This window comes from Echinops telfairi, unplaced genomic scaffold, assembly GCF_000313985.2.
Source record: "Echinops telfairi isolate 266 unplaced genomic scaffold, ASM31398v2 ScPeMD7_53;HRSCAF=182, whole genome shotgun sequence".
Lineage (NCBI taxonomy): Eukaryota > Metazoa > Chordata > Mammalia > Afrosoricida > Tenrecidae > Echinops > Echinops telfairi.
The window spans coordinates 12,727,438-12,743,517 of record NW_022103951.1 but is presented as its reverse complement, the minus strand read 5'-3'; the positions used below and the strand labels follow the sequence as shown (position 1 = coordinate 12,743,517).

General features: G+C 47.4%; 1 protein-coding gene across 1 annotated transcript in view; it reads left to right on the top strand.

Moving 5' to 3' along the window:
• Positions 1-1,715: 1,715 nt before the first annotated feature.
• Positions 1,716-16,080, top strand: part of ZRSR2 (zinc finger CCCH-type, RNA binding motif and serine/arginine rich 2) — a 34,919-nt gene continuing 20,554 nt past the window's right edge. Inside the window, exons 1-5 of the mRNA XM_013006492.2 lie at positions 1,716-1,900; positions 2,087-2,166; positions 6,571-6,652; positions 11,006-11,114; positions 13,863-13,949. Of these exons, the coding sequence (XP_012861946.2) occupies positions 1,839-1,900; positions 2,087-2,166; positions 6,571-6,652; positions 11,006-11,114; positions 13,863-13,949 (420 nt within the window). The 5' untranslated portion in view covers positions 1,716-1,838. The remainder of the gene's footprint in view (positions 1,901-2,086; positions 2,167-6,570; positions 6,653-11,005; positions 11,115-13,862; positions 13,950-16,080) is intronic.

Below are 16,080 nucleotides of genomic sequence, written 5' to 3'. Positions count from 1 at the left end.
TTCTAAATGGAAAATATTTTCTTTAACTTCTGGGGGAGCTCATCAGCTATTTTTTACTGAATATTAAAACATGTTCATATCAGCATTTTACTCGAGCCAGAGGGGTAACTTGAGCATCTCGGGCTTCTGCTTCTCAGGACACCAAGAAAAATAGCAATATATGCTTATGTTGCAGAATCAACATGTGTATCCAAATATAGATTGTGTCTGCATTACAATTTCATAGCTCTTCCTTTCATCTGATGGTTCATTGAATTCGATTTTAGCTATTAACTTTGGGATTGTCTTTCAGAGTTAACTTCTGTAAGGAAATGCACTCGAAGCCATTCAAGATGAAGCTTCAAAATACATAGGGAGCTACCATAATTTAACCTAAAACAGAAATGACATGGGAGAGTTCATCTTTTAATTCTATTTTTCCACCAGCTTTCCAATCGATTGCCAAAATCCTTCCTGAACCCGGCAGATTCGGCAGATTCTTCCAGTCTTCCCTGCCAGTGTTTTGGCTTAAGGCAGATTCTCAACCTGTGGGTTGCCACCCCTTTGGGGGTTGAACGACCCTTTCACAGTGGTTTTGCCTAAAACCATCGTAAAACACATATTGCCAACGGTCTTAGGAACCGAGACACCTCTGTCTCCAGGCGGGTCCGCCCACATGCAGATACGCCCACATATGAGTACCTGGCGTGAAGAGTTACCCATGCTACACCATGCTTCAAGACAAAATTTCATTTATAATTAGAAATAAATATTTCACAATATATAATGACACGCTGTTTTGTGATTAATCACTACACTTTGATTATGTTCAATTTGTAACAATGAAAATACATCCTGCATCTCAGACATTTATTTACATGACGATTCATAGCAGTAGCAAAATGACAGTGATGAAGTAGCAAGGAAAATAATGTTATGGTTGGGGGTCACCACAACATGAGGAACTGTATGAAAGGGTCGCGGCATTAGGAAGGTTGAGAACCACTGGCTTAAGCTGATGAGCTATATTCCATTCCCAGTTTTCGCTACCTAAAGTAAAAAAACAAACTTAGGCATCCTCAGACAGCTCGCCTGGAATCGCCAGATGGACGCCCTCCTTGCGCGGACCATCTAGCAGCTCTTCACTGAGCCTTTTCCCGCCCAGGCCAGTAGCCTCCTCGGCACCTGAGGTCACCCCTTTGCCATCCCAGGAGAGAAATTCGCATCCTAAACGCGCGCGTGGGAAGGGTAGGGGGCGGAGTCTGGGCTCTGCCTGAGGCCCTGATAGGTGGAGCCGCGAAGGGGCGGGCCCTAGAGCAGGTGAGGTGTTGTGTACCAAAAGGGCGGCCACGCGGCGTGGAAGCAGGCTCTGTGAATGGATGAGAGGACCAAGGGAAGTGGAGGCGGAGAGGTGTCACCTTTACCACCTCGGGCGTGGGGAGAAGCGATCGTAAAGCACTGGGGAAGCGCTGAGACGAGCATCACCTCCAGGGTGGACGAAGGGTCCCAGGGGACGTTTCGGGACGGCGAAGTGTGCGAGCGCAGCGCGGTGGAAGACGAGCTGCCGCAGGGGGTCTCCCCGCAGGCTTTGGTCTCTCCCGGGCGGCGGCGCGCTCCGGGGGCCGAGCCCCACTTGCGTCAGCGCGCGCGCGGCCGCTCCCGGCCTTGAGCCCGCCTCTTCCGGCCCGGCGCCTGGCCTGGGAGCGCGCCGAGAACATGGCGGGGCCCGCGGGGCCAGTGTTTCGCCCGGGGCCGGAGTAGCCTGTCGTGAGTGGGTAGTCGCCGACGAGGTGAGGGATGAAGCGGGCCCAGGCCGCGCCGGAAGAGTGAGCGAGCGAGAAGGCACCGAGCTGCTCCCAATGAGCGGGCCGCTGCTGCACTTGCTCCCCGAGCTGTCAGGGGCGTCCGGGGGCAGTGGAAGGTACGGAGGGGAACAGGTGGCGGGACGGAAAGGACTTGCCGATGGCCGAGTGCGCTGCCTGGAACACGTGGGGAAGCCAGGTTTTGCTCCCGATCCCTCGAGCCGTTTCCCGTCCGTGTCCTGCGGCTGCTCGGGGACCACTGCCGCTGCTGCGGCCACTGACCGGCTCTGTGTCTCGTGTTGCAGCCACAGAAAGTACAGGGCCGCCCTGAAGAAGGAGAAGCGAAAGAAGCGCCGGCAGGAGCTCGCGCGACGGAGAGACGCAGGTAAAGGACTCCCGGGCCGCGTTTGCTGTCTGTGGGCGTAACCTGGCACCCACCGGGTCTCAAGCCTCGGTGTCAGAAAGAAGCATCTGAAGATGCTCCCCCCCGTAAAGTTAGGGTAGACCCACTAAGAAGAGGGAAGAGGAAGCCCTCTTGAGTGGAAGTGTGTTATAAGGTATCTAACTTCATAGCCCCACCATCCGGAGTCACAGCTAGCACCGACCTAGCACCGCTGCGTATTTCCTGCAGGTGTGTTTCATTGTGCAATCGGAGGTTTATAAAGCGACATTTTGCAAGTTTTTTCAAACTTGAGTCATGTCCGCATCCCTAGTGATTATCATGCTATTCGTATATGTACAAGCAGAAAATGACTTCTGGAACTCATAACTTGGCTCTTATACAACTGACAGGGCACCTACCGTAAAATTCAAATGTATGTAATGTCATCTTCCAGGTGATGGGAGCCAGAAGCCAAGAGCATCAGTAATACTGACTGCTATGCCTTGGCTCTTTGGAGTTTAGAGTGTTTATATTGTTGCCTGGTAGTGCAACTGTGACCCAAAGTTGGCAGTTCAAACCCACCAGCCCCTTCTAGGGGGAAAAAAAGAGGCTCCCTTCTCCTGCAAGGCTTTTCAGTATCAGAAACTTTAGGAAGCAGTTCTGCTCTATTCTCTAGGGTGGCTATGAGTACGAATCCACTCTCTGGCAGGATGTGGTAGTGATGGTGATAGTGATATATTTGCAGTAAAGGTAAATGCATAGAAACATGTCCTCTACCAGATCTCTGTGTATCTTTGTGGGTTTATGCCCACTTCCCCTCTCACACTATGCGTGACTCTATTAAGCATCTGCTCGTCGGTCACCATGATTGCAGGATTGTGTATATAACAGTCTTTGCCCCTGTTGACTTTAATTCTTCAGACCTCTGAAGAGCAGTCTTTCTTTCAAGAACGGTCTCTATGTGATCAAATGGGTAACAGCAATTTGAAAGTGATTAGATGGGAAGCTTAAGGGGGCAGTGGGTTTATGTTCATGAGGAAGAAACAACTCAGAAAAGGAGGCTGAGCGTGACTGTACACTCGCAACAGTGGCAGCAGTATCACTGCATGGTCCGCCTTTCCCCCCAGAGCTGTGGGATTTGAACCTCCATGCTTTCGGTCAGTAGTCAAGTACTAACGGTTGGCACCAGCAGGGCCCTTGATCTGCAGGCAGACCTGGACTGGATAAATTGGATGCGTCCTCTGGGCCAGGTTCTGAGAGAGGGCCCCCAGTTAGGCATTGGGATCATTGTGTGCCTTAAGACTTAGCGTAGTTTTTTGGTTGTTGCCTGTTTTAATGTCAGATGTTGAAATAATAGCTTACTGGTTTAAGGAAAGTAAATGATTTCAAACATCCAGGACTGCATGAGACTTTGCTTAGGCTTGTCCTCAGTGTATGTACCAGACAACTAAGCCTGAGAGCTTCTGTTTTATTTCCGTGTAAGATCGTTTCCCTTTTCCCCCCTCTCTCCATTTCCACTTACATTGCCTTTTTTCCCTTCCCCCACCCTCTCTCTCAAATTTGCTGTTTTTAAATTGGAGGGGATAGGCATTTTTACTGGTCTAAATGGGTTTCCCATGTTTTCATTGTGTACATGATGACAGAAGGTGGAGACAATAAAACAGTAAGCACCCCTGGCTCCTTCCCGAGATTGACTGAGTGTCAACACTGTGCCCTACGTTCTCTTTAGATAAATAGACAGGCCCTTGAACAGTTTTGGAGTCAGTGGCAGAGATCCCAGGCTTCACCCCTAAGTCCTCCCTTTTGCACCTCCAAAGAATAAGGACACCCTCCTACAGTACCACAATGCCAGACTTGTACCTAACTCAGTGAACACTGATATATGGACCATGTTACAACTTCTCCAAATCTGAATCAATTCTTTTTATAAACTCAAGCCCCTTACTTTGTAGAATGTTCCCCATTCTGGCTTTGTCTGATTGTTTGCTCATGATTTGCTTCTGGGGACACTTGGTGGCAAAATACTAAAGAGCAGGCGCTGTAGCCCAGGTAGGTTACCATATCAGGCTGTACCTCTGTGAGTGAGGCCAAGTTGTTAAGACATTACCCACCAAAGCGCAGCATTGGAAAGGTGCTTTCTGAATAGCATCGGGGGTCTTAAAGACTTGTCTTAAAGCCAACAGCCAGTTAATCAGTGAACTGTCAGCTATGTCTACATGGAAGAAGCACACCAGCCTGTGTGATCCAAGATTTGTAAATAGTAAAATCTAAGACTGGAGGAGGGAACAATATTAGAGCTTAAATTCTGAGCACCTCTTTGGCAAAAGACTATGAGTGACATTGAAAGCCCAAAATCCATTTGCAGAGTCCCCACATGGATTAAGCCTCCAGTGAATCCCCTCTGCCCGCTGACCAAGGATGTGAATAGAGACAGAGTGCCTTGGAAAGTGGACTAATGCAGATGTAGTTAGGTTAACATGTAACGCCTTATTTGTTCTCTGTGGACCCATTGGAAATTTGTTCTAGTTTTTCTTATGTTCTGCTTTCTTTTCAATTGAGGTTTCTCTCTGTTGTTATTAATTTTGGTTTTTGTATGTTTTTCTTTATATGAAATCCAGGATAGGTGAATCTGTAGAGACAGTAAGTAGATTAATAGTTTCTTAGGAGCTGGAAGCACAGGAAATCCAGGACAGATAAACTCCTTGGGACCAATATTGACCAGGAGGGTTAGGGGAAGGTGGGGGGAGAAAAAGGAAACTGATCACAATGACCTACCTATGACTCCCTCCCAGGGGGATGGACAACAAACAAGGGTTTGGGGGGAGACATCAGACAGTGCAAGACATGGAAAAAATAATAATTTGTAAATTATCACAGGCTCACGAGGGAGGGAGGGAGGGAGGGAGGGAAGGGGAAAAACAGGAGGAACTGTTACCAAGGGCTCAAGTGGTTTGGAAATCCTTTGAAAATGATGATGGCAACATATGTACAAGTGTACTTGAGACAATGGATGTATGTATGGATTGTGATAAGAGTTGTATGAGCCCCCAATAAAATGATATTTTTAAAAATAGTTTCTTAGGGTTCTGGGAGGGGAAGCTGAGGGAAAATGGGAAGCTTTTAATAATGAAGCACAAGAAAGAAGAAAATGAGGGATCAGGTATAAGGCATCATCAGAACAAAAAATCTTACCATAGTGCATGATGGGGGGAATGCGGAGTGGAGATCCAAAGCCCATTAGTAGGCCACTGGAGATCCCCTTGCAGAGGGGGCGCCAGTCAGGGTGCGATGTAACAACGATGAGAAATACAACTGTCCTCTAGTTCCTAAATGTTTCCTCCCCGCTCCCACTACCATGACTCGAATTCGACCTTGCAAGTCTGGCTAGACCAGAGGATGTACACTGGTACAGATAGGAACTGAAAATACAGGGAATCCAGGGCAGATGAGCCCTATAGGACCAGTGGTATGAGTGGCGAAACAGGGAGGGTAAAGGGAGAATGGGTAGGAAAGAGGGAACCGATTACAAGGAACTGTGTGTGACCTCCTCCCTGGGGGACAGACAACTGAAAAGTGGGTGAAGGGAGACGTCGGACAGGGCAAGATATGACAAAATACCCATTTATAAACGTTATCAAGGGCTCACGAGGGAGGAGGGAGCGGGGTGGGAGGGGAAAAATGAGGACCTAATGTCGGGGGTTTAAGTGGAGAGAAAATGTTTTGAGAATGATGTACAAATGCGCTTTATACAATTGATGTGTGTATGGATTGGGATAACAGTTGTATGAGCCCCTAATAAAATGTTTTTTTTAAAAAAAAGAAAGAAGAAAATGTTCTAAAATTGTGGCGATGCTTCCACAGCTCTCTTTCATGTGTTTTAACCATTGAATTGTATGATATGTGAATGATATATGAGTAAAACTGTTCAAATAAAGCTGCGTTCCCCCTGGGTTAATAACCTTGTAGGGGGGCTCTGGGATGAGGGTAAATATTTTCTCACCACCAAGCTTTTATGCACCACTTTCAGCATCTTTGTCTAAATGAGTTTTTTACAGTGGGGGCTTGCAGAAATGAAAATGTTCCTAATTTTGCCTAAGCATTTTCGTTGCCAATCTTCTGCAAAGACTGTTCCTTCCTTCACCCCCTTCCCCTTTTGAGGCTCACTCTGGAACCCTGGATTGGTTTGTTTGGCTCAGGTGTTAGCCATTAGGATACAGGTCCTGCTGATGCACCAGGTGCTCCAGATGTGGCCAGTTGGAGTCTTTATTATGAGACAGTTTGAAACACCAGTTCCTCCCATTGCATGTAGATGAAAGATTGCACGTATTTCTCTGCCTGCCTGCCTGCCTGCCTGATCCAGGTCTTGTAGTGCATAGTGAGTATAATAAAACATTTCAATTCCTCCAGGACTCTCACTGGAGGAGCCGGATGCGGAGGCTTTATCTGAAGAATGCCACCCAGAGGACCAGAAGTTGTTGGAGACAGAGAGGTCAGCATCAACTGGGCTCTGCGGCAGTTGCCAGCTGTTCCATATCAGGCCAGGGCACAGGTGGGAGACCAGGAGCCGACAGAGAAGGAAACCTCGGATCTTGCCCACTAACAGAGCTCTAGAAAGGTGGCCAGACCGAACCTGGGCAGAGGCGAGAAACTTGCAAGACCCGGGGGCGGGGGTTGGGGGGGAGCCAAAGGAGGCCACCCAGTCGAGTTCTGGCTCTCTCTCCAGTGTCACTGTACAAAACACGGTTTTATGAAATACCTGAGTTAGGATGTTTGTACCACTAGCTGAGCCCTGGTGGTATAGTGGGTTACACATTGCACTGCTAACCACAAGGTCAGCAGTTCATAACCACCAGCCGCTGTACGGGACCAAGACTGGGCTTTCTACTCTCATAAAGAGTTGCAGTCTTGGTAACCCATGGGGCATTTCTACTCTATTGTGTGTAGTCGCTGTGAGTCGGAATGGACTTGATGACAGTGGGTCTTAAAGAGAGCTGACAGGCTAAAACTGATGGGCTTCAGTGTCGCTCTCTTTTTTGTAACCCATGCACTCTTACAGTGTTTTGGTGATTTGTCAGTGTTTCCACCAAAAAAAAAATACCCAAGCTGTTAAGCAGCATAAGAGAGGGAAAGGACTTCAATAGCTCCAGCAGCCAGAAAACAGCTCTTGTTCAGGAAGTAAGAGCCTATTTTTCAGATGGGGTTTTTGTACCTACTCGTGCCATTTCATAATAATAATAAGCCTTTATTTAACAGCTGGGCGGAGAGAGGGCTCGAGCCTGGAAAGCTCTCCACCCCAAACAAAGAAAGGAAAGGCTTTTTATAGTTGATGACTGAGGGCTGGCTGACGCAACAGTTGCATTCTTTGCTTATAGGACAAGCAGGATGCCAGGAGGGGCTGGGAGGACCAGCAGCAGGTAGTACATCAAGCTGTGGCAAGATGGATCACATTTCTTGCTAATTGGGTCAGCAGGATATTGGTCTGGAGGGGTCTGGAGGCATTGAGAAGAGATCAGGGAGAGGAAGAAAGGGGGAAGGGGCAGCTAGCTGCTAGTGGGGGGTTGAAAGCAGTTTCAAACAAAATGAAGTTCTTCATGCTAAGCTGGATTACTACAGATTCATACTGTAACTCAGTTTACTGTGAACCTATTTTGTGTGTGTGTGTGTGTGTGTGTGTGTGTGCGCGCGCGCGCGCGTGTGTTTGGCTAGCATGATGTATATGTCAGCGTCGTTGACGGCAGAGAGGTCATTCAGCCACCTTAGTATCCCAAGTAGGCTCCGTTGTATAGCTGGAGCATAATATGCTCTCGATTCTTAATTTCTTCTTCCTGCATCCTTTGTAGTTCCCTGTCGATGGACGGTCGGTCCAGTTCTAATAGTTTGTGGCTGTAGATTAAATGGTGCAAAGAGCAGGTGAACTTGTATTTCCTTTTAAGTTGCCCTGCTCATTCTCGCAGTTGGCTGGCCTGCACCCACCACACTGGCCACCATCGTAAAGCTCCTTTGGGGAAGGATTCGGTTTCATTGTTAGGACTGTGCATTGTTTACTTAGCGTGAATATCTTTTATGTAAATGTTACAAGTTGTATCTAACATGCTAAATCCTGCACGCTGAACCTTAGTTTTCCTGGCTTTGTAAGAGACGTTATCAAAGATATTAGGGATTGCAGATATTAGCCTGAGTGCACTGCACTGTGTGTTTGTCACCTTTGTTATCAGTCCTCAGTTGCTCGGTGGCATCATTGACCGCAACTTGATGACCAGGTAGTAGTCACGTCTCGCTCTGCAATCTGGCCTTACTGTCTGACTTAAAAATGCCTCCCCCATGCCAAGATGATGATAAGAGTGTGCTCACTTCCAGTTGGTGTGTTTGAAGGTGATTAGAGTGGGAGAGCACGGAGCTGGAGGCAGCCAGCTCCACGTGCCCATCCTGCCTCTACTACTCCCTCTCCGCCTACAGTTCGTAATCTCCCTCCACTTTCACTCCCTTATCTGCAAAAGCAGTCATGGTAGCACCCCCGCCCCGCCGGAAGGGCAACAATCACAGCATGTGCTGCAGGCCTAGCTCTGGTTGTGTGTTACTAGAGATGGCAGAAAGTAGAAAAGCAATGTCGATGTGTTGCTGAGTACTGGAAAGGCTGCCTTTCAGTCGCCACGCCCAGAGCTCTGTCTTCTTTTTCCCCATCCTTTCTTCCTCTACTAGTGGCATACTCCTGTGACATGTTGCTGCCAGACAATAGGAGAATGGATTATGTGAGGATCCCGTGTGACGGCACATGCGATTTTAAAGCTGATGTAGAGAGTGTTCATGCTACGCAGCTGTAAAGCTTGGTGTGTCTTACGTGTTTGTGATCACGCATCTTTACTATTTGAGTTCAGTTTATGTACAATCACGGGCCCTCAAGGATTGGTAGCTCGGAGTTGTGCACACCGAAGGATCTATTGGGCATGAATGTAACATGCGATAACCCAGCTTTGCCCTTGGCAAAAAGTGCTGTTCTGGAATCGAGTTGAATGTATTTTCCCGAACCAGACCCACTGCCATCAAGCCGATTCCAACTCATAGTGACCCTCCAAAGGGTTCCTAGATGGTCCATTTTTATGGGAGAGTATCATCTTTCTCCTGTGGAGCAGCAGCTAAATGGGTTTGAACCACTGACCTTTAGCAGTTGTTTAGCATTTTGTTTCGGTCTTCCAGGTTGGACGTAACTGTAAAAATCAAACTCACTGCCATCCAGTGCATGCCAACTCATAGCGACCCGATAGGATAGGGTTGAGCTGCCCCTGTGAGTTTCTGAGACTGTAACTCCATACAGCAGTGGTCCTCAAACTTTTTAAACAGGGGGCCTGTTCACTGTCCCTCAGACCTGTTGGAGGGCCGGACTATAGTTTAAAAAAAAACTATGAACAAATTCCTGTGCACACTGCACATATCTTATTTTAAAGTGAAAAACAAAACGGGCAAAAACACCCGGCGGGCCGGATCAATGTTCTCGGTGGGCCGCATGTGGCCCATGGGCCGTAGTTTGAGGACCCCTGCGTACAGGTACAGAAAGCCCCCTGTCCCACACCGTAGCTGTTTGCCCTATTTAATTTCTAGTGTTCCTAAAGTAATTTAAAGCAATGTGTAGACTTTATTTCCCATTTTCAGATTCAGTAAGAAAATGCAGCCTCGGTTTTGAACACCTGATTGGCATACCATCTTGACGTTCAAAGCTTCCTATGTGACTGACTATCCGAAACGCCTGCCATTTTAGAGACGTTGATGGTGGTGGTAGCGATGGTGCTGGTGGATGCTCTCAATAGATTCCAACACAGAGTGACCCCACGGGACAGAGCCTCATGGGGTTTTCTGGCCTGGCATCTTGACAGGAGCAGATCACTATGTCTGACTCCTGTGGGGCCCCTGGGCTGGGGGTGGGGGTGTGTGGCATGCATGGGATTCAATCGCTAATCTTTTGGTTAGCAGGCAAGCGAGGGCATAACGGTTCCCCACCAGGTTTCCGCTTTGCTTTTGACCAGTTTAGTAACATTACTCTCTCTACTGGTTGTCTTCAAAAAAGACACCTGCTGATACACTTCTCTAGCTTCTGACCCTTAAAGCTGGTAGGGCCCTTCATTTGAGCAGATAGGATCACACGGTGGCTCCAGGGCCCTCCTCTCAGCAGTTTTGGCATCTGCAGGCACACCATCCGTGTACCTGCCAGTTGCTATTGAGTTGATTCTGACTCCTGGCCACCCTGTGCATGTCTGAGTTGAACTGAGCTCTACAGGGGTTCAGCGGCTGACTTTTTTTTTGAGGAAGTAGATCCACCAGGCCTTTCTTCTGACGTGCCTCTAGGTGGAATCAAGGCCCCAACCACTTGGTTAACAGTCAAGCACTTTGACCACTCGTACTGCACAGGAGCTGCAGGACAAAAAACGCGAGTCTCTGAACCACGTGGGGTATCATCCAAAGATGCCCGGCCGAAGAGGCCAGGCTGTCTTGTGCCGCAGTCCAGAGACCACTGCTTCTAACCTGCGTCGATGATGTGCTGAGTGGGGCAAACTGGCTATTGCTTTGAGACTGGCTGCATACGTTGTTGGCATCTGAACAATCACTGTGACTGCGGGCCACTTATTCATGTGAAAAGGCACGGGAAGCATGGAGGCACTTAGTGCTTTCAGGCTGCTAACTGCTAGGAAGACAGTGGCTTTTCTGAGATCTCTGCTGTCACCTTCTTACTCGCACCTCAGTGTTGTGTGGGCAAAACCCTCTCAGGATGTCGTACTCCTTCAGACATGTCCCTTGGCTATCGTGTGCATACTGACTGCTCTGGATGAACGGCCTCTTTCTGTGTTCATAGGCAGAAGTTACATGAGGAGTGGTTGCTGAGAGAGCGGAAGGCCCAAGAAGAATTCCGAATAAAGAAAGAAAAGGAAGAGGCTGCCCGGAGACGGCAGGAAGAACTAGAGGTACTGGAAGAATGGAATCCATTCATTCACCCCAAATAAGTGAATCTCAGCGCCCGCAGGGCTGTTTCCTTATTAGAATCGTAATGATGGTACTAAACAGACCATCAGTCCGGTTCAAAAAGGGGCAAAGGTAAGGTGACCAGATTTTAATATTGGTAAAGCAGGACACCATTGATAAAACTCATGTCCTGGCGAAATAGCCACATGGCAGCCGAAAACCGTATACCCTACCTTGTCGTGCATTCTTTCCAAAAATCAGAACTTTTTTAAAACGCCGCAGGATGCAGGAAAAATTGTTAAAAATCAGGACTGTCCCGCCAGAAGCGAGACGTCTGGTCACCTTAGGCAAAGGTCAAGGGTCGGAGTCACCTCCTTTGCAGCTAGCCACAACCGTCAGCCCCCGGACGTTTGTGAGCCATGGGGTACAGGAGCTCCGCTTTGGCCCGTCCACAGTAACAGTGCCCCGCAGGGATGCCCCGTAATAGTATTAGACGAGCCAGACGCACCTTCTAAACCATTTTTCTGAACCAACTATATAATATAAAGCTGTTTAAAAAAGAAAAAAAAGTCAAAAGACTTGATTAGACATTTCACCTAAGAAGATAAACCAGATTTTTATGCAGATAACCCAGAGGCAGCACTTTTTCCAAAGCAGGCTCTCCTCCTGTGAGGTATTTTTATAAGTACACCGCTAATTTTTGTTGTTGTTGCTGTTGCTGCTGTTATAACCACCCCGCCTCCGCCACCATAACCGTCAACATATGGTGAGCATCCATATTATCCACCAACAGATGGAAACAGTACGCATTATTCCAGTAAAATTACAATAGGAATGCCAGGTAGGCACCTTTCACTGGGGAAATGCAAATCAAACGTGTCAGGGCACCCCACTTCACTCTGACGAAGCTGGCTGTGACCAGACAAACAGCAGGCAAGGGTGGGGAGACACCTGGACCCTTCAGCTGTTTCTCGGGTCCTCAAAAAGTGCTTATGACTCAGCAATTCTCTTCCTTGTGTAAAAACAATTTAAACCTCACTGAAATAGGACCATAAGGTTTACTCTGAGCTGCTCAGTCATTGTTTATTGTGAATTAGGTGGGGGCATATATTTCAGGTCTTCAGTTTTGTTTTGGTATTTTGTTTGTTTTTTTTATAAATCATTTCACTGGGGGCTCGTACAGCTCTTTTTTAAAAAAATCATTTTATTGGGGGCTCGCACAACGCCTGTCACAATCCATCCATCCATCCATTGTGTCAAGCACATTTGTGCATTTCTTGCCCTCACCATTCTCAAAATATCCGCCCTCCACTTGAGCCCCTGGCATCAGCTCCTCATTTTCCCCCTCCCTCCCTACTCCCCTCTCCCTCAAGATCTTCAGTTTTGTAATCAAGAGTGTACACTGCTTATCAAGCCCTGGAATAGCTTGTCCTGCCCCCTCCCATTGTTTTTTTTCCTTCCTCTTATAGAATACTACTAGCCCCTTCACCCGCATTAATATCATCTTTTAAGGAGGCCCTTTTGCTTCCAGTAAAAGCAGATGGCTCTGCAAACAGGCCTTTTGATGAAGAGGAGAGAGAGAAGTATAGAAGATCAACCATGGGTGCATCTTTATGTGATTGATTGAACCCCACTGCCCTGTTCAGAGCAGGTGACCTCTGGTCGGGCTTGCTGATAGTGGCTTTGCCATCTCCCTCCGCAGCTAGGAGGCTTTTGAGATTGAAGTTAAGGGTAGTGGTGCCCTGTGCTTTTCTGTCAAGGTGAGACAAATATACAGAGTCGGTTCTGGCAGGTGTTGTATGGAGACTCTTTGGTTTTGTGGATAAGAAAAACCTTCAAGTAAAAGGCCTGTGATTAATTTTCCTCTTCAACTTCAGGTGGCTACCCCCAAAGACCTGAAAGCAGGCATGCAAAGAGATAGGTGTCCAGCCATGCCCGCGACAGCACTATTCCCAGCAGCTGAAAAGTGGCGACAGCCTAAATGCCCATCAACAGATGGCTGGATAAATAGCATATGTTCCTTAAACCTCTCACTCCCCACCATCAGTCGATTCTGATTCATAGCAACAATCTGGGTCACGGTAGAACTGCCCTTGTGGGTTTTCGAGACAAGTAGCTCTTTTCAGCAGTAGAATGCGTCATCTTTCTCCCAAGGTGCCACTGGTTTTGAAGTGCTGACCTTGGGGTTAGTAGCCCAACATGTAACCCACCTCACCACCAGGGCTCCTGGTGTGTTCCTTGAAAAAGAAAAAGTACCCTGCCACCAAGTCGATGGGACTCAGAGCCAACCTTGTGTTTCTGAAATATTTCTCAGCCAGAAAGGAAAATGAAGTCCTAATGCGTGTTGCAACCTGGAAACCCAGGGTGGGTGAAACAAGATGCTAAGTATAAAATAGGCTCCTGCGGAGAGACCGGAGCGCATCAGTGGGGTCGGGGTGCAGAGTAGCTGAGAGTCAGGACAAGATGTGGGAAGAGATTCAATTGCAACGATGGTCGCACTGACTTTGACACAGAAACAGAAACCGGCTGAGCTGTTTCATTGCCTGTATCCAGAAAGGCATGCCATCTTACACTTGCAAAAACAGCCATTGTCCATCTGACCAAGTGTTACCTTTTTATTTTCATGTATTTACCCCCATGTTCAATGTTTTCTGGTTTTTTGTGTTTTTGGTTTTTTTTTCTCACAAAGCTGGTCTGGGGAGAAAAAACAACAACTGACATTCCTTTGTCTTTCTCCTTTTCCCTGAAAGCGGAAGCTAAAGGAAGAATGGGAAGAGCAGCAGAGGAAAGAGCGGGAGGAGGAGGAGCAGAAGCTGCAGGAGAAGCGCCAAAAAGAGGTAATTGTGCTCCTTTTGGCTCCACCTGGGGTTCAGGGTGGTCTGAAGACTAAGCCGGAGGCAGGCGAGAGTGGGGCATTTTCGCGTGGTTTTTTGTTTTGTTTTGTTTTTGCGTTTGGTTGTTGCTTCCTGGTTTCTATAGAAAGAGCCTGATTTTTAGTATTGACACATGGGAGCTTCTTATGCAGCTGTCCTTGGGCTCTGTAAGGCCAGACGGCCTAAAGTGATGGGTTTTCTTTGGTTACTCAGCCTGCCCTTTAGACCAGGGGGCTGGCGACCTTTTTTTCTCTCAAGGGCCAGAGAGTAACTACATTAGGCTTTAGGCTGCCTGGAGTCCCTCTTGCAGATGCTCAGCCCTGCCATTCTAGCAAAGTAGACAATATGTACCTTATATACTCGAGTATAAGCCGACCTGAATATCAGCCGAGGCACCTGATTTTACCACAAAAACTGCATAGAAAATGTGCTGAGAAACTCGGCTTATACATGAGTATATACGGTAAATGAAAGCGTGTGGCTGTCTGCTTCCATATTGATTATAGCTTTGGAAACCCTGGGGGTGGGGATGGGGGGTTCTTCCGCTGTGTCCTATAGGGTTGCAATGAGTTGGAGTGGACCCCAGGGTGATGGGTAACCATTTAAGGGATCAGATACATTTGATTATATCCTAGTCCTGATGGGGCAGAAGCAGCCCCCGTGGCTTTTACTTTTTGTGTCTCAGGCCTTCCGCTACTTCCAATGCAAATGTTAGACACTCACATTTGAGTCCTGCTTTCCAAGTGAGGCCAGCTTACACTGGGCTTTCCACAAAACCAAACACGCCTATTGCCCTGCGACAGAGTGGAACTGCCCCCAAGGCTTTGCACGGCTGTCATTTTTACCGAAGGAGCCTGACACGACATACTTTCTCCTGTGACGCGAGGCTTTCAGGGGCCAGGGGCAAGAGAGCGGTGTGGAGCTTGCCATATTCGTATAGAGGAGTCCATTCCCATTTTCGCAGTTGAAGGGTCTTCAACTGAGGCCTTTGGTGCAGCAGGAGAAAGCTAAGGCTTTGTAGTACTTTGATATCAAAGTCAATCTACTGAGATCTGGAGAAGCAGAGAAAATGAAATCGAATCCAGGAGCATCACTAGGGGCTGCCTGGGGTGACACTGCCAGCGAAGGTGGTTACCCGCACAGTGACCGCAAAATGTGTGGGCAGTGTTTCAGCAGAAATTAGTTACAACGACTAAAATAGAGTTCGTAAGCCCAACTTACAGGTGTCAGTACACCAGCAAGGTCATGCTCATTGACTTTTCGAACCTTCTAGTGCATCATTATTACCCAAGCACACTGACTCTTGGATTCAGGGGGTTTCGTCTAGGTTCTTCGTGATGTTTTTCCAATCATTGATTTTGTCCAGTTTTCTGGCGTCTTAGCCACAGTATCACGGTAAGTAGTATTTATGAAGTAATAATGACTGCTTTGAGAATGGGGTACCAAAAGGGCAAAGAAGGGAAAAAATCACTAAAGGCTTCTACTCAGTTACTAAGTTAAGATGTCATATTACAATTATATGTCATTAAATTTACCAAGAAAGAATTCAATGTAGATTTTACAAAACAATTTTGTCGTTGGCATTCATATAGGCTTTAAATGTTAGCTTTAAACCGTTTACAACTGAAGTTAGCACATATTATTGCATGATTTTAAGTGAGCAAGAATTTCCTATGGTTTGACAAGGGAGGTGGCCAACCCTGGTGACACGACCGATGGACTCTTAGAACTTCTTACAAGGCCATTTAGCTAGAAATTTACAGTCGTATTGCCAGACTTCCTCTAGCTTCTGAACGAGTCGGACATTTCACACAGATTATAAGGACCCTACTCCTTCATCCTCAGCTCAAAAATTCGAACGAGGTATTCTATGCTCATAATATTCTAAATACTGGGACCATCCACGGAATATACTTTTTAAGCGTTAATCAGTGTGACCAATTCAATTTGCTGTTGAAAGACACTGTCTTTTGAAAACATTTCAGAAGATGCGTGCTCAGGAAGCCAGTGCGAATAGAAAGCCTTTTGTGCATGCGGTAGTTCTGTCCCTCCCTCAGCCCGCATGAGATTTTTAACGGCGTGAGGGCATTATCAT